The sequence below is a fragment of the Mchenga conophoros genome, linkage group LG12 (assembly GCF_057382185.1).
Source record: "Mchenga conophoros isolate Kocher_MC1m ecotype Shallow Benthic linkage group LG12, M_conophoros_male_GT1.1, whole genome shotgun sequence".
In the NCBI taxonomy this organism is placed as follows: Eukaryota; Metazoa; Chordata; class Actinopteri; order Cichliformes; family Cichlidae; genus Mchenga; species Mchenga conophoros.
Genome location: NC_140537.1, coordinates 19,656,869 through 19,674,102, shown reverse-complemented (window position 1 = coordinate 19,674,102; position 17,234 = coordinate 19,656,869). Strand labels below are relative to the sequence as shown.

The following is a 17,234-nucleotide window of genomic DNA, read 5'->3' as shown; positions in this document are numbered from 1 at the left end:
GCTTATATCTTGGAGGGGATTAGTGTGAAAATCAATGAGAAAATGCTGCAACTGTTCAGATTTAAAATACTATTTCAGTGCTTTAATGCTGAAAGGCTTTACAGCTTCTTGTCAGACTTTTTAGGGAGTTTACAGCAAGTCAATGTAATCTCACTGAACTACAAGCATGCTGCTCATTGAGTGTTTTGACAGCCTCATAGTATGTTGAATGAAGTGCGGTGTATCACAGCTCCCTCTAGTGGTAATCTTCTGCAAACGGGGAACTAATAACTGGTAGCATAAGAGATGATTATCATAAGATGTCATAAGAAACAAATAAATCCTCAAATCGGTGTACAAGCAACAACAAGCTTTAATCTTAAAATCATTTCTGCTGAGAGAAATAATTTTATTTTGTAACATTTAAAATAACCAGAGTGTAACCAATGTGAGCAGGAGGCAGAGAGAAAGAGAGAGTGCAGTGTGCTGCAGAGTCATTCATGTGGGAACATTAACATTTAGGGGAGCAGTGTGTTTGCCTGCCCTCATAGCTGCCCGTCACTCACAGGCATCAGACCGAAGTGCTTTGTGACCTTTAAGTTATGTTTGTGCAGACAGGAAAAAGAAGTTCAACCTCGAAGGCTTCTACCGTGACGCTGTATTTCCAGACGTTTATCTCTTTGTTTCTCAAACTATGAACAAACTCAGAGAGGCAAGAAACTCCTCAGAATACTTCTGAGCTTTCTATGTTGCTTTCAAGATTCAGATCCATGCCAAGCCCCACAGTTAAGGAAGTTTTTAAACCTGGAGGTCATGCACAGGTACACGTTCCCCAGAATGTCACCCCCTATCCACTTCATTTCTTTTTTTTCTTTCCTAAACCTCGTAAAAAATTAGTCACTGGCTTCATCTCCACTTTTCCTGTGTTTCTGCTTGGATTTCTCTCATTACCTCCAGGAGCTTTGTCTTTAACAGACTGAAAACTCATTTCAACACAGCTGACATTTCACGAGCACTGAGGGCCTTTTTACCTATACTGACACAATTTAAGCTGTTCAGTTGGAGACATTTCACCCTCACCAGTCGCACAGCTGCCCTAGGAGGCACAGAGGGAAGTGGACAGAGGTCAGGACAGAGTTTTAGGGCAATTTATCTAATGGACTTTGCACTGGATGTGTGAAACACTTCACTTAACTCAGCCTCTGGCCACTCAATTGGCGTGTGCATGCACGCTCGTGTTTGTGTCTATATGTCATGCATGTGTTTTAAGGTGACAGTGTTAAAGGGCAAGTGTGCTGGCACTGACCCTTTGAATGTTTGGAAGTTGGGGATTTTCACCCTTTACAGAGAAAACACATAAAAAGTTTTTAAGACTCACCAGCATCACTTCGATCAAAAGATAACCTTAATGTTACAATGTGTTTAGGTTTAAACTCTGTATGGGCATACAAGGCATTACATGACAGGAGGTGGGAAAGTCGTAAACCTTAAAAATCAAAAACAGCCTAAACTAGACAAATAAAAAGCCTTGTTTTATTCACAAGAAAGAAAATTAAGCTTAATTGCAGGCAGATGAGTGCATATAGCGTCAGAAAACGGAAACAGGAATAAACCTGGTACCACATCAATGAAATCTCAAGGTGAACCTAACAAGGGTGTAAAAAAACAAAAGGCATAATCTAAGAGGAAACTGTAGTACATGGTGTGAAAGCTGTGACAAAACAAGAAAAAAAAAGTAAAAATAAGAAACACAAAGTGCAGATAACATTACCCAAGGCAGTCGCAAATCTTCCCACATAATTCTGCAAAAAGAAAACTGCTTTACCAACAACTGAGCTAAATTAGTACCATGAAAACACTGCAGCATTAGTATGGTACTGTGTTCAAACCAAACGGAAGAGTCACAGCTTACTGAAAATTGATCTTTAAGCCAAGTATTAATATTAATAGTGGTGGATACGAAAGCCCTGAGAGGCAAGCAAGAACAAAAAATTGCGGAGATCCATTTGCAAACACTAACTTGTTCTCCATCCCGGGTTTATGAAAAACAAGGGCTGGTTTGGCAAGGTTAATTTTCTAAATTAAATTTTCCCCCTAAAATGCTCTGGCACATTAAAAAAAAAAAAAAAAAAAAAAAAAAAAAAGAGGCAAAGGCTGCCAGTGTCAGAACCATTTTTTCCAACTCACTTTCTTCTCATGTTGGAAAACAGCTGGAAGAAAAACCTTTTGTCAGAAAAACATGCTTTTCTATGGGGGTTTTTCACTGAAAACAAGGAAAAAAAAAAAAAATTTCCTGCCCTTTGCCATTTCTGTAATACTTATATTGGCCACGAGAGGGTGACAGGTCCCACTGTGCCATGTTCTAAGGTAAAAGCATTTATGTTAATTTCTTCATCCACTCTTAAAAACAAAGCACATATATTATGTCTTAAGAACTTATCTAAAGGTCCCATCTTGCTTTTCTTTTGACGTACGTAGGTGGGTTGGGTTTTCCCAGCATGCTGCGAAAAAACATGCCAGCGGACACAAGCTGAAGTATCTGTTGATACAGATGTTATCGTGCACACAGTCATTAGTGTTACTCTTCTTCGCATCAACTGTACAATCTTCCTAGTACCTTAGAGTTGCTGTTGTGGAAGGCGTGTCAAGCCATGGGTGAACTTGTGTGCTCCCTTTAAGACACAATAATCCAACTAAAGGGAAACATGTCCGGCTTTGTCTGCTTTAAAAATGGAGTGTTGGCTTAATGTGGCTAAAATGACTATTGCAAGAGCAAAGCCTTTCAGAAAGAGAGCGAATAGATGACATTTAGCAAAAAGTGAATGAAATGTAAAAAAATGTTAGCCATTCTTAATTCATACAAACAAGAGAAGAAACAACATAGAGCAGGTTTAGAAATGGATCACCAGATTTTTTTCCCCCCTTTACTTGCCTCTGAGGGTTTTCATGGCAAAACACATGAAAGACAACAGGTATAAAATGCTTGTTAATTATTATGTGAAGTTTTTCCACACATGATGCCCCTCAAGAGCAAAGGAAAACACTGTTGGCCCGGGGAAAAAAAATACAAAACAAAAAAAAACAAAAAACAGAAACACAACCGTCTGATACATTTAAACACAAAAACAAGCTTGGACATAAAAATATATTGTGAATGTGAACACTTGTAACTGGGGTGATAATGGGGTCCTGCTGATAGGAGCAAAGAAACAGAGTGAAAAGCGTGTGCCATCATTTTACTGTCGGCAATAATCAACAAAATCATTCAAGTTTTCAGAGGAAGTTACACTTACAAAAAAAGGAAAAAGAAAACACTCCGTTTTATCTGTTCACAGTCCTGTGTACAACAAACACTATGCCTCTTAGCCTTCCTGCAGCCGGGTGCATCCTTCATCTGTATAAGTGCTACTTCACCAGTAGGGGGCACCAAGCTCATGGCCTGGCATTGAGGCAGATGGTCACAGTGGCCCTTCAATAGGAGTCACATTCATTTAAAAACAGGTGTCAGCACAGCCCACGCAGGAGTCTCCTCAAACATCTCTGGATTACACATCTGTGGTGCGGATGCTGTCGTCATCCAGGCTGAAGGGAAAGCTGCAGCCGGTTTGAGGCTGAGGCTGCGAGCGGTGCCTTCGACGCCCACTCGCCGCATCTGCGGATGCTGTGAGCATCCCCAGTCCACTGGCCGAAGGTGCCGGATGTGTGACGGGGCAAGGATTTTGGGTAGAGAGGGAGTTTGAGGAGGAGGAAGCAGATGAGGAGGTGGACGAAGAGGAGAGCGGCACAGAGCTGAAGGCGCTGTCCTCATCCTCGTTATCCATGATAGACGGTTCACACGATGGAACGGGTGTCCAGGGCTGCCATCCTGGCGCCACAGAGCAGGACTTCACCAGCTGAGGTCTCCTATCTGCTTCACTCTGCGAACCACGAGATGTAGAGGAAGGATTGTAACTCCGATAGCACGAAGAAGCACGTTTAAAAGAAAAACCCTGCAATTAAAGAGACAAAAGCATCCCCGCTGTCAATCGTAAGCAAGGATTTACACTTTTCTCCCAATAACTTACAGCTAGAAGTAAAGAATTATCCATTTCTGAAGATAGAGTTACCTTAGAGGGACCCCTGAAATCCTGGATCTTCATCTGAATGTCCCTGATCCAACCATGCATTTCCTCTGGCGAGTCTGTCTGTAGAGAGAAAGGGCCCATGTTATGTTTCATGGTAGCTTTTGTGCCTGTTACCTGCCCTTTAATAAGGCCAAAACGCAACAACAGCAGTCGTCACACGGCGCTGTATACTGTAAGGTAAAGACCCAAAAATCAAACAATGCCCTATGAGCAACCACCTGGCAATGGCGGGAAGGAAAAACTCATTTTTAACAGGAAGAAGCCTCCAACAGAACCAGGCTCAAATTACCCATCTGCCAAAGGCAGAGCACCAGAACTCGCTTCGGCAGGTAGTGAGGCATCAGCAAAGATATTGCTGGTGTTCGACGACAACGCAAATATTAATCATAAAAATAGAATGGGAGACGGAGCTTTCAGCTTCCCTCGTCTTTGGAGCAAGCTCCACAGACAAATCCAAACTGGCAACCCTGGACACTCTTTTCCCTTTTTGATAAAGCTTAAACTTAGGATTGGCTCACATGACCCCGTACCCTTCCTGAGTTACACTACAATACGTCTAGGCTGCTGGTGTGGACTGAGCATTTCTTCTTCACTCTCTATGTGTTTATACACCACTTTGCACTTAATCATTAGTTATTAATAATCTCTGGCTGTCTTTCCTCCTGTCCCCCTTTCCCAACCATAACTGGTCTTGGCAGATCGCCACCCCTTAGCCTGATTCTGCCAGAGGTGTCTTCCTATTAAAAGCGAGTTTTCCCTTCCCACTGTCGTCAGCTGCGTGCTTATAGGGGGTCGTCTGATTGTTTGGGTTTTCTATTATTGTAGTGTCTTCATCTTATAATATAAAGCGCCTTAAGGGAACTATTATTGTGGTTTGGCACTACATGGGAATTGCCTGATGTTATCAGAAAAAAAAGCTAGAACAGTACTCGAAAATTATCCTCGGTGGTAACTGTACTTATTGTCATGTGTTTATGTTTGGAAAGAATGCACGACAGGAGATCACTATCCGCTCTCAAGCTATTAAAGGTGTGTAAGGACTCCAATATTCATCTTTATTTTAGCTTAGATCACTTTTTATTACAGTGTCCACACACGGAATGAGAAGTTGTGGTTATCCTGTTTTTATTTACTTCATTTTATTATTTGTTTTTCACACTTCCTTTTTTTCCCCTTGCACAAACAAACAAAAGCGCTCTTGCCTGCAGTCTGTCTCTATCCCCGCACTTCCTATCTGATCCAGCCCCCAACGCCTCCGTCAGCTGTTCTCCCGGGGGAGAGGAGGGGGAACGGATATTATTGTTGTTATGACAACAGATGGCTGTGCCCCTTTCACAAAAACAAACTTCGCATGTTCCTTAAAAAAGCGACTGCGCCACACTTCAGCAGCAGAGCATTTAGAGAAAACATGTCGACAGATCAGGACGGTGTCACCAGGGAATACAGAGCTTCTCTGTTCTTATTCAAATGTCTAAAAATACAACAGGGACATTCCCTTCATTTCATGAATGCAGGCCTTTTTTTAATGAGTGCTGTATACAAAAGGAGAACAAGGTTTTACCTGAATGTAGAACGTTCGGTTACTGGTGATGATCTCAAAGAGGTTGTCTCTAAGCAGGAGCTCCCTGATGGATGCAAAAAGTTAAAACTTAAAGCAGCTAAAGAAAGGGACAAAAGCTAGAGTGTGTTCTACAGTGTCATTTACAATACTTATGCATTCAAGTTCAGCAAGTATATACAAATGAATCTAATAGGTTCGCAACTGAAGCTCAACTTCAAGCCTAAAGTGACTAATTATTAAGGGAGAAAGAGAGGTTTCAACAGAGGGGGGAAAAACACTGTAACAGCGCATACAATAAGACGGTAGACATGAAAATAAAGTTTGTTTGTAATGTCCACTTATAAAAACGGCAAAAACTCATACTAAAGATCTGAACAAAAATATTTTCCATGTATTTTTTAAGACCATCCACAACTTCTCCAGCTGTCAAGTTGTATTCAGTGGCCAACTTCAATACTGGATCATGAGCTAAAACTATATAAACTATAAACTATATAAAACTTTATCTTGCACTGATATTTAAAAGGGGACCTATGATGATCATTTGCAGTTCCAGTTTTTCTTGGACTCTTGATTACAGTAGCTGTGAATTTACAATACTAAATAATTCTTAATTTTCTGCAATAGTTCATAATATGGCCAGTGACTAAGGACGTAATCCCCCTGTAATTAAATGGAATTTCTATGTATTTTATTTTAAAGTGTAATCTAATTATATTTACCTACCTACAAATACTTAAAGACATGTATACCGAAAGTGCGCCTTATGTATGAATTCTGGTTGTGCTTACTGACCTCGAACCGATTTTATGTGGTTCACGGCACTCAAACATCTGTCAAAAAAATGTCTTAGTACGACTTTGGTAAGCAACGAAGCCGCACCGCTTGATGGATTGTCGGAGCATTGCGGCTACCGTAGTCAGGAGCCTTAGCAGGAAGTTAGCTCGCTAGTTTCCACCGAAACATGATGTTCTGACTGAGAAATTTCTGAAAAATTTAAACTTACAGCTCTGCTATAACTTCCAACATAAATGAAGACAGAAAACGAAACAGCAGTGAAGTTTGTAGGGTTACTGAAGTTGGACTAGCTGGTATATAATGATGTGCTACGTGATCGCAAGCATAACATAAACAGTGAAGCTGGAAGATGAATGCCAATGCTTGTTTCGCTTAATGCACCTTATGGTCCGAAAAATACGGTACACTAGAATAAAAAGGGGGTAACAAGACAAGTTTCTTGAGGAAACAAAAAAATATTATATTGTAAATAAATCTAAGTAGTGCATAACTTGATGTATTTTACAGGGAAAAAGACAGAAATGATATTGTAAGTAATTTTAGATATTTTGTAATTTCTTGGTCATTTTATGGATAAAAATACAATATTTCCCCATCTTAAACTGTAAGTATGCTGTACTTTTTGGGGCACGGGCCATATTATGGAGTGCGTTTCAGTTATGCAATACTTAAAATTACTGTACCGCATAAAATTACTTACACAGTGCAATTATTTCAGTGTTTCCTGTAAAATCCTGACTTGTTAACACCTTTTGGTAGTCTACCTACCGTTAAGCATTTGTAGGGAAATATAATTAGATTGTAATTTCAAATAAAAAAAGTTCAATTTAATTACAGAGAAATTACAGTTTTAGTCGCGCGGCGTATTATAAAGTGTAACCTAATTTCCTAATACTGAGCCATGGTGCAGTTCCTCAGTTTATCATCTGTCTAAAGCTATTTGTTTTTGCATACTTTGATCCAGCTCTCTTCTGATTAGCTGCTTCTCGCAAACAGAAGGTTTGGGCAGCAGGTGAGAGGAGCTTCTCTGAGAAGGCTCACAGAGTTATGAGTAGAAAAAAAATAATCTGGGTTTAGATCAGACTGAAGCCTACACGTTTGGCTCATAACGATCACATGTTGACCTCATTATTTCAAACTTTCACTACCTTTGTTCACACCATTTATAACTTATATTTAAGGGCCCCTTTTAAAACCTGTGAAACTCATCTAAAAATGATAAGGATAAACTTGTCCATACATGCAATGCAACACTTTAAAACCGGTTAAGAGTGTATCATCTGCTCACATGCAAGTATTCACAATTGTTTACATAGTATAGCGATAACCAGACAGAGGGAAAGCAAAAATGCTGGCAGACTCAGACAACTTTCATGTTTTACTCACCCTGACTTGACGAGGCATTCATGCACCTTCTGAATGTCCCTCAGTGGAATAGATCGGATAAAATCTTTCTCCTAAGACAGATTTTTTGTTTTTGTATTATTGTGGGTTATTTTTTAATGTTTTGGCTGCTATAACACTGTAGTTTTCAAAAATTTGGGACAAAAATATTCCGACAAAGATAATAGTCACTCTTAAGCATGTAGAAACATGGGCAAAAACATGAAAACCCTGTTTTCTCACCGACTCAGTCTTGTAGTAATTGACTGCGTTGTCATCCAGGGTGAAAAACCGCCTCTTCCAGCTCTTCCTCTGAAACACATACCACATTACCATTTCCACACATGCTGTTTTTTACTCAGACTCAGTCTCAGTCTAAACCTGTTATGAGACTCACCACATTTCCCTGTTTAACACAGTAACCACATCTCAGCAAACCCGGCCTGTTGCCCTTCCTCTCTCTCCCTTCCGTCTCTTCATTGTCGTTCTGAAACATTTCATGAAAACCATCTTTATTATCACTTTAGATATCATGGTCACGGAAACCACCACTGTCGATAACTCAGACTAGCTTAGCACACCGCATTTTTGTGTGCTTTTGCCACAGTTTTCATTCTTATAATGCTTAAAAAAAAAAAAAAAAAAAAAAAAAGTGTGTGTGTCCTATTCATTTTACCTGAATAGGAGTGTGCACCACCACGCCGCCAATAATCTCAGCCTTGTAGGCCTGTTGTCTCTTCCCTCCTTGAGCGTCACTGATCACTGTGGTCACATCAGGCCTCACAGGTGCAGGGCAAGACTTAGGCACCTGTGAAGAGACGGGACACCTCTGAGAGCAAATAAAAGGACTTAATTGTTTAATTTCCACAGCCGCTCTTCCTCACTCTGGGAATACTTTCTTAGTCATACGCTCGCCACAACACCGTGACTGTTTTACTGCAGAGATAACTGAAAACACATCATATGTGATCTGCTATGAGAGATGCAAGCTTTCTCAAAGTCCACTGATGCACAAAAGCGCAACCAAGTGTATCCAAGCAAATAAAACCCACTAGACACACAAATGTTAGCGTGGGGTGTATATCAAGTAGGGAGCAGGAAAAGAAGAAAAACAACAGATTTGCAGGTGCATGCTGGTCATAAAGTAAAAACAATAGTACGGCTGTGTGATGCTGTGCTGCATTTTCTGCTTTTAGAGCCGTTATCTAGCCTACAGTTTCCCAAAACTGGTCATTCAGCTGAATCATTCAGCTAAATGTATCATTTCCTAATAAACTGCAACACATCTAGCTCAAACAGACAAATATTAAGAGATGCATTTTAATAACTTTACTCCCCCCGTGCCACTTTTATTCCTGCAATTACATCATGATTTCCTTTTTTACACTCGCTCAGAAAAAGAAAAAGAAAAGATGAAAGAAAAAAGAAAAAAAAAAAAAAAAGGCGGCAGAGCAGCCCTGCCCTCGATGGGGAAGTGAAAAAGAGTGAACAGTGCCGCTTCCTGTGTCAGTGAGCAGGTGAGAGAGGCAGAGAGACACTCTTCTCTGTTACCTTCCATCAGGAGACATCTGAATATCACTGATCAACGAGGCTCCCGGACATTTCATTGAGCTCACACAAATATTATGCAAATACATATGAACAAGTTTCGACACCTTCACCGCAGTGACGTTTGCGTTATCACTCGTCTTCTTGCACATTCACAGTTTCCTCATTCAGCAATGTGTGTATGTGTGTGTGTGTGTCTGTGTGCGAAGGGGTATCTGTGGGCAACGGGCTGGCATTTGCAGCCGCCTGGGTCAAACTGGTTTCAGTCCCACCGCAGCAAAATTGCAGCTTCCTGCACTCAGGTGGAAACAACCCCCACTCCCCCACCCTAACACCACCAATAACTGCTAGATCAAGCATTTTCTCATGTAACGGCACTTACTGTTATCTTGCTGGCCTTGTTGAGAGCAGCCACCCAGTCTCTCATGTCGGTCACATCATTGGCTTGCAGGAAGTACCGTCGCGAAAGTGCATTGATGACTGCCGGAGAAGAAATCAGTTCCGTAAATATCCACATTAAATGCAATGGACAATACTATCACATATGGGAGATTATGTGATTGTGAACCATTTCATCAGTGTCACTCTGTTCCTCCCTAAAAAACTCACCAAAGCAGAACTCTGTCTTGGGCTTTTGCTTCGTTGTAGCTTCACTCACCTGAGGATAGAAGAAGAGAAAAGAAATGTGAATATAAACTGAAAGGAGTGAAAAAAAACAGAGGAATAGAAGATTCACATTTTTGACATAGATCTGACTGAGTGTCCAGGGAGAAGCCGTCAGTGCTGCAGTGCAGAGGAGCCAGATGTCATTATCTGTGGTTACCTCAGTGAGCGCGCTGACATCTGGAAAACTTCACAGCGTCTGCCTCAGCTCTGCGCTGCATGTGACCGTTAACTAGAGATAACTCTGACCTCTTTGTGTATCTATGAACTCTTGCACGAATTTGCATGCTATTTGTGTGTATTCTGTGAATTCTTGTGTGCTCGCATTTTAGATATCTAAGTTGGTGCGCTGGACTTTACTGTATGCAACCACACTGCGGAGTCAGTCATGAAAGTGGTTTACCTTAGAGATGTAGGTTAATTTCAGGCTGCCAACAGAGCTGGCTCCACTGGGCAGGTTCTGCATACAAACACAAATACACAGACTCGTCGTTGGCTCAGAGTCCAAGGTTATATGACCACTATTGGTCAATTTCATTTCCTCTTGCTATTTGTGAAAGTGTGGGTCGTGCATGCGCGTGTGGAGCACCTGAGGGTTGTCCATATACCACAGCAGTGCATTTCCCTGCGTGTCAAGGATGAAGTATCGTCTCTGGAAGCGGCAGCTGTTCTCCTTCTCTTCGATGTCCAGGAAGCCGCACACACGGTTCAACCGGTCCACGTACGGCATGCTGTCGATATCACATATCACTGGGGACAGACGGACAGTTAGGAAGAGAAAGATTCGAGTGGGATGGACAAAGAGAGACAACATGTGAAAGGAGCAACAGGAGGCAAAGACAGGCAGATGTGGAGGATAAATCATCTTTCATTTAGTGTTCAAGCGCACACAGGCATGCATGCGCGCACACACGCAGGAAGAAATAGACCGCTCACACTCAGCAGTTTTTCATGTGACGTGATTGAGGCTGTGCAGCAAACCCTGAAGCCCGAGGCTGAGCTGAGGCCCTCCACCACAGCCAAAAATTACAGACTGCACTCATGATCTGCACACACGCACATTTCCATTGGCCAGAGAAGAGAGAAGAGCAAGGAGAGAGGAGAGGGAGGAAAGGCAGGGAGCGAGGGAGGGAAGAAAGAAGATGAGAGGAGGGGAAGAAAGCTGGTGAGATGTGTTCATTGAAACAATGCCATGCGTGTGAATCACCAAGCTGCTGACTGATTCCTCAACACAGTCGAGGCTCATTTGGCCCAGAGAGCCTCAGCTCTATAGACTTTTAATTACATTTTATCAATTGGCAAACATTTCATAGTATTTATTTTTCTTATGGGGAACCACAAGGCTTATGGCTTCATTTATATTCTTGTCCTCCTTAAGTTGCCAAAGGAACTTTCACTGTTGACGGAGCCTCTTTTGCATCTCTGTCAACTAAATGTGAAGTAATCACAAAGACAAACTCCAAAGTTGGATGCACCCAGTAAAATAAATAATCAAATAAATTAATAGATCCATTTGGAAGATCCTTACTAGATTTGAATCTATGGAAAAACTTGAATGTAATGAGGCCACAAAGGTAATATGATGGCAAACTAGGCCACATCTGTGACTGATCTTTTTATAAAAGACCAAAAATTATAACGTGACAGTCATATAAAATACATAATCAAGACTGAATGGCCGTGCGCCCTGCCAGTACTTTTTTACGGGCTCGTCCTGGCTCAGAAGCCTTCAGGAGATGGAAATTATCAACATTTCCATGAAAATATTCAGACAACCCGCTCAGAGGAACAGAAGACAAACACAGACTATGTCTTCACCGTGCCGATGAATCTCCAGTGAATCTATTTTTGAGTTCGTGGGTAAGAAAATGTTTCATTTTGAAACTGCTTTGAAAAAATTTGTGGGTTGTGCTTCTGATGTGTTAGTCTGCTGCTATTTAAATAGGTCAAAGATACAGAGGCGCTCTACAGAAAGCCTTGGTGTAATGGAAAAATGAAAACGATGCCACAGAGGTCAGCTCTGACAGTAGCACACTCCCCACACATGCACCCATGTGCACAATAAACCATTTTCGGCATCAGAAAGCATCTGGCTTAGCCATTATAAAGACAAGCAGCGGCGAAACTGTGGCATCTTTGGTAAAACTGACAAATGTCATTTCAACTGTCTTTACATTTCTATCAAGTACCTTAGCTTTGAAACGTGGCAGGATAATATAAACAGAGCAATCATCAGTTTGTGTGCAGGAAAACAATGTACAGATCACAGCAGCGATATTAATTGACTTATACCACATCCAAGGTAATGAAATGAAAACCACCTACAACACCTTTACATATCTGCTTCATCTGTGTGCAAACAACAGTTTGACAGAAACTGATAGTAAATCTCTTAGACCAACGTGTGGCATGTCTGAGAGATTTAGTCATGTTCTTCTTAATCGTTGGGGGAAACTTGTTACAGACATATTACAGCAGTGCAGCATCTTTTGTTCTGCCTGGTAAATGCTTTACTTTGTTCTCAGATTTATCAAAGTTCACCCCAGAGCTGCTAAAGACAGGCTCGGTAGTTCTTCCTCTGGTATTTGAGTTAACTTTGAGGTGTGAAAACGGTGAATAGCTCCTTAATAAAATAAAAATACAGTTTGTTGTGTCATCAAACAATCTTCACCCAAGTAGTTTCAACACTCCCTACAATCACTTTTATGTAAAATTTAATAAATAAATAAATAAAATGATCTTAAAGGATTATACAAAAGCAGAAATCCGGATCTTGAAATCCGGAACACAATTGGGGGGTTTTCGTCTAGTATGGAGCGCTATTTTAAGATGTTTGGCATTTTGTGGAGCAGTTAATCGAGCAAATCGTTTAACTGACAGTAAGAGCTGCGGCGTGCAGCACGCCCCTGGATACCAAGCTTGACTGCCATGCGCGTGCATGTCCAACGTGATTATGAGCATGCAATGAAAAGTGTCAAAATGTGATCAGGCGCAATTACTCAGCAACACCTGACAGACATTACATTTGTTCAGCTCAGATGACCTGCACTGACTCACCAGATCCAACGACTCAACGGCCAGCCACACCTACTGTACCGCGCGCGCGCGCACACACACACACACACACACACACACACACACACACAAAGTCACAAAGTCCCCTTGTCGACTTAACTTACCCGCTATGGAGAGTCGGCGTGCGCCAAAGCCAGCGCCCCGCAGGGCTACGAAGCAGCGGAGAGAGACGCGAGTTTGGTGAACAGAAGCATGCTAAATAAAGTTTTTAAAACCTAAAATAAGCCGTGGATATTCGCAAGACCGGCGTGCGTGAAACTCCGACACCCTCTTCAATTTGTTTGTGTGATCCGATTTCAGAAGACTTGTCCTTTTTTCCGGGTTGGACGTTTCGTTATTAGAATAAACCAGCCCCGGATATGATCTATGCGTCCCATGAGCACAAGCAGGGCTCTCCTCCTCCTCCTCCTGTCTGCTGTTGCTTTAATCTGAACAGGTCTTTTTTCTCTGTCACACACATACACACTCTACTTTTATCTTCAGTTTTAAGTTAAAAAAAAAAAAAAAGACAAACACGAGACGCACACACTCAGATGAACCCGGTAGTTCACATAGAACAGCTGAAAGGGAAGGGAGTGTAAACCTGGATAAACAGGAATACAAGACTCACAGTGTCATTACCGCTGGTAGGTGATGCTGACAGGTGCGAGATGTTATGCCAAAAACAGTTGGTGCTTTAAAATATATATATGAAGCAAGCCTAAAGTTAAAGGTTCTCCACCAAAAGCGAGGCTGTTGTTAAAATTTAAAGATATTAACTGCCTCACGGGAACCCTTTAAAATGCTGTTTCAAACGCTTTCACACATTAAAAAGGTGTAGTTGTAAGTGTATTTGTTGATAGATCTCCTCTGCAGACCTTTAACCCCATAAATTCTCGTGTCACATGACCAGTGTCATCAATAGCAGCCGCACGCCTGCATGAAAGTTCTGCATTATTTAGATAAAGAGAAAACGGTCGGTTATGCCGATTAGTGCGTGCTATTGGAAGAGTTGAGTGTTGTAGCTGCATGTGATCCCGTGCAACAAAAATATGCAAAACATATTCCATGAAAAAGCATTTGTGGTTATCAGACTTATATTTACTAACCTTATATCCCGAAGCACGACCGTTGAAGCACAGCGACAAAGCACTAGTGTAGCCCAGTGCTATCAGAGACAAACATCCAAAGTTAAAGAAGACACATCAAAAGCAAATATATGCAAGTGTGGAGGAATTTAAGGCTGTCAGTCAAAGGTGTTCATGGAAATTCAGGCTTTAAACTTATACAGAAAGGATCCTTTTTAACACATTACCTTATTGGCAGTTTCTATGGGTACTTAAGTTGAAGAGCTCATAGATAAAACTTTAGTAAGTATCTTAAATTTGTCTAACTTGCAAAACAGCAACTTCAGTGTTAAATGTTGTGTAAAATAATGAGTCATCCATCTGACATTGCCACAGGATGTAAAGAAACTCAGCGTATTCTAATAAAATGCTTAAAGCCTGCTTTATTCCACCTTTACACAAAAGTGACCACAATTGAGGTCTGTGATGAAACACTTGAGTGATTTAAAAAAAAAAAAAAGAGGGCTTAAAAGGTGAACTGACCTGACCTCTCAGTTTCAACATCTCACTCCAAGTTTAGTCAAGATTCTGGTTTTAAAGTTTTCACACATGTAAAGTCTCTCCTGGATCTGAGCACGACACCTTTGTAAGTGCTGAAATAACAAATATCTACATTCACAGGAGGGATTCTGTGTTCACTTTTGTTGCTTTCGGCAAAATTGTGTCCTCCTGTTAAGAGGAAGTGGTTGCACGTCATATGACCTGCCTCAGGACGGAGACCTACCTCACTGATTTCATATCCTGTGGCGACTGCACTGAAATTAACTTACACTGTTGCAAAAGGAAGCTTTGAAGTTTCAGCAGACCCTTCTGCTGCTGCTGAAAATCACAGACTGAATGTTTCCTTTACTGTACAGAAGACGCCCGAGGTGTGCTTTTACATCAGAGACATTAACATAAACACAAATTTAGTGAGGAGCAGTGTGTCAAATGCCACACCAAGGGTACCTGAGCCACAGTTTACCATGCACTGCACCCACACACGAAACAAGGGTGTGATTAGGTCTTTATTCAGACAAGCTTGCATACAGATAAAATAAAGCATCATCACAGACAATTTTAAACCTTTTAAATCAGTTTCAGATTACCGTCCGAAAGAGATTTGTTTTGTGGTTCTATGGTGTGAAGCAAGCTAGCTGTGCACTAAACTAGTGAGGCACCCCAGCACTTAGTTACCAAAACCACACCCGAGTCCCCCCCCCCCGGGTGCATCAGAGCTGTGAGCTGTTCTTAACTTTGTACACATTTATTCACCACAAACACTCCCCAGGTTCAAATCCTCTTAAATTCAACAAGCTGCTACAGAGAACAAAGGTACTGTTTGAGAGGATGATAACTTAGACAAAGGAAGCAGCTTTAAAGCAGCTTGTACCTGCAGAACAGACCACACTCCCTTCCACCACAGCCGTCAAAAACCCTTGTTGAAACACGATATTTGTCACAAACCACATGAAACTCTCTGCAACTCAAATCCCTTTTTTGAACTTAAAAATAAAACAGATAAAGAGGAGGTGATGAATCACTGGAAGGAAAATAAAACAAAAAAAGGGAGGAAGAGATGGAGGAATTTACAGCTGACTCAAGGCCATACGCAGCAGCAGGGCTGTGATCAGCAGGACTGGGCTGGAAGAGATTGCCCCTGTGCTGTTGTGATGACCACCGTGGCTGTGACTCTTGTGGGGCCCGTTACAGTCATCGCCAAAGCAGCAATGCATCTTGGCTCCGGAAGTGCCGCTGTTAGCCTTGTCACAGAAGGCCTTGTATGTGCACGACTTCATAACTGTGTCTGAAAGAGATCGGGTCAGAGGGGGTGACGGGTAAGCTGCGTTGAAGTAACTGAAGACTTTCCAAGCACGCAAATGGACACACACATAAAAGATGTCATGTGACCATTATGTGGAAAAAAAACTTTAGGTCATTTTAGTGCTTAGAATATCATCAGATGCATCTGATCTGTTACGAATTCACTCTGTGAAATAATCTCAGATTTTTGTTACCAACAGAAAAAGGTCTTGCCACAGCCCCTTCAGCTAAATGCATGAGAAAAGAGAAGCAGCTAAGCGAGTTTTATTAGTTTGTGGTTTATGGATTTTAATATTGACTAAAAAAAAAACTCTTTTTATGGAAATGGAAACTGTTTAAGCACTATTTTAAGGAGCACTGGTTTCCTGAATCTGTGACACAATCAAGCAGTGGGTTGTCAGTGTTGTGCTGACCTCTAGTGAGGCACTACTGTATCCAGTCACATCATACTGGTTCTGCTTGTTTTTCTGTGTGTGTTTATACATGTATGTGTGTGAGTGTTTACTCACTGGGCCCTGTGATGGTGGAGCAGGCATCAGCGTACTGAGGACAGGTGGTGGAGCCCTGACGGTTGCAGTCTTCCTCATTGGACGCCACGCATGTGTGACATTTGAGAGCATGGCCTTCACAGACAGAACAGGAGAGAGTGCCTGGCTTGAGACTAAGCATGCATATTCAAAAAGTGGCTGCAAGCATGCAGGTATGCAACCACCTTCTTATTAGTCCATTCACCCACACACACACACACACTGAGCAGAGTATCCAGCTTCTGTCGCCTCCTACAATTTGAGACTGGGGAACATCTGCACACACTCAAAGGTATTTAAGTATGTCCAACAGACAGGCTTAATTTGAAATATAGTGACTAATTCTCCCCCAAAAATGGATTCTCTCCACCACAAAGTCTCCAATTAGTATGTAATCAGCAAAGTTGATCCCTTCTCCTAAAAACTTACTGTGGCAGGCCAGAGAGATGAGCAGCAGCACAGCCAGAGCAGTCTTCATGGCAGCAGGGCGATGGGTCACTGTGTCTTTTCAAGAGTCCAGAGAAAGAGTGGATGAGCCAAGATGAGCGTCTGATGGAGGAGACACGGGAGGTTGAGGTGGAGCTGGAGGGGAAGGTGTCTGAGGGCATTAAAGTCTTATCGCTGTAATCTCCATCTATGATGCACAGCCAGCACACTGCTGTAATTG

General features: G+C 41.7%; 2 protein-coding genes across 6 annotated transcripts; both read right to left on the bottom strand.

The window, feature by feature from the left end:
• Window positions 1-1,487: 1,487 nt before the first annotated feature.
• plekha2 (pleckstrin homology domain containing A2) lies at window positions 1,488-14,243 on the bottom strand. 4 transcript variants are annotated; one of them, XM_085294257.1, is made up of 12 exons: window positions 14,220-14,243; window positions 10,646-10,806; window positions 10,460-10,516; window positions 10,003-10,051; window positions 9,776-9,873; window positions 8,522-8,653; window positions 8,243-8,332; window positions 8,089-8,157; window positions 7,849-7,919; window positions 5,665-5,728; window positions 4,086-4,163; window positions 1,488-3,968 (listed from the first exon to the last, which is right to left on the bottom strand). In XM_085294257.1, exons 2-12 carry the CDS (start codon window positions 10,784-10,786, stop codon window positions 3,525-3,527), a joined length of 1,293 nt encoding a protein of 430 aa, XP_085150383.1. In that variant the 5' UTR covers window positions 10,787-10,806; window positions 14,220-14,243; the 3' UTR covers window positions 1,488-3,524. The 4 variants fall into 4 exon arrangements, with proteins under 4 accessions (XP_085150383.1, XP_085150382.1, XP_085150384.1 ...); XM_085294256.1 differs by lacking the exon at window positions 14,220-14,243 and adding an exon at window positions 13,742-13,940; XM_085294258.1 differs by lacking the exon at window positions 14,220-14,243 and adding an exon at window positions 13,236-13,694 and having other exon boundaries at window positions 1,488-3,896.
• A 983-nt stretch (window positions 14,244-15,226) lies between these two features.
• Window positions 15,227-17,155, bottom strand: LOC146562485 (uncharacterized). 2 transcript variants are annotated; one of them, XM_085294254.1, is made up of 3 exons: window positions 16,997-17,155; window positions 16,550-16,663; window positions 15,227-16,023 (listed from the first exon to the last, which is right to left on the bottom strand). In XM_085294254.1, exons 1-3 carry the CDS (start codon window positions 17,043-17,045, stop codon window positions 15,806-15,808), a joined length of 381 nt encoding a protein of 126 aa, XP_085150380.1. In that variant the 5' UTR covers window positions 17,046-17,155; the 3' UTR covers window positions 15,227-15,805. The 2 variants fall into 2 exon arrangements, with proteins under 2 accessions (XP_085150380.1, XP_085150379.1); XM_085294253.1 differs by having other exon boundaries at window positions 16,550-16,690; window positions 16,997-17,145.
• Window positions 17,156-17,234: the final 79 nt, after the last annotated feature.

Bases quoted from the DNA above. Each gene is read 5' to 3' on its own strand.
- LOC146562485 (XM_085294253.1), bottom strand. From the start codon at position 17,045: ATGAAGACTGCTCTGGCTGTGCTGCTGCTCATCTCTCTGGCCTGCCAC. The intron at 16,691-16,996 runs GTAAGTTTTTAG...GTCTCAAGCCAG, and splicing joins CATCTCTCTGGCCTGCCACA to GCACTCTCTCCTGTTCTGTC. The intron at 16,024-16,549 runs GTGAGTAAACAC...GATCTCTTTCAG, and splicing joins CTCCACCATCACAGGGCCCA to ACACAGTTATGAAGTCGTGC.
- plekha2 (XM_085294257.1), bottom strand. From the start codon at position 10,786: ATGCCGTACGTGGACCGGTTGAACCGTGTGTGCGGCTTCCTGGACATC. The intron at 10,052-10,459 runs GTAAACCACTTT...TTCTATCCTCAG, and splicing joins AATTAACCTACATCTCTAAG to GTGAGTGAAGCTACAACGAA. The intron at 8,158-8,242 runs GTGAGTCTCATA...TATGTGTTTCAG, and splicing joins GTGTTAAACAGGGAAATGTG to AGGAAGAGCTGGAAGAGGCG.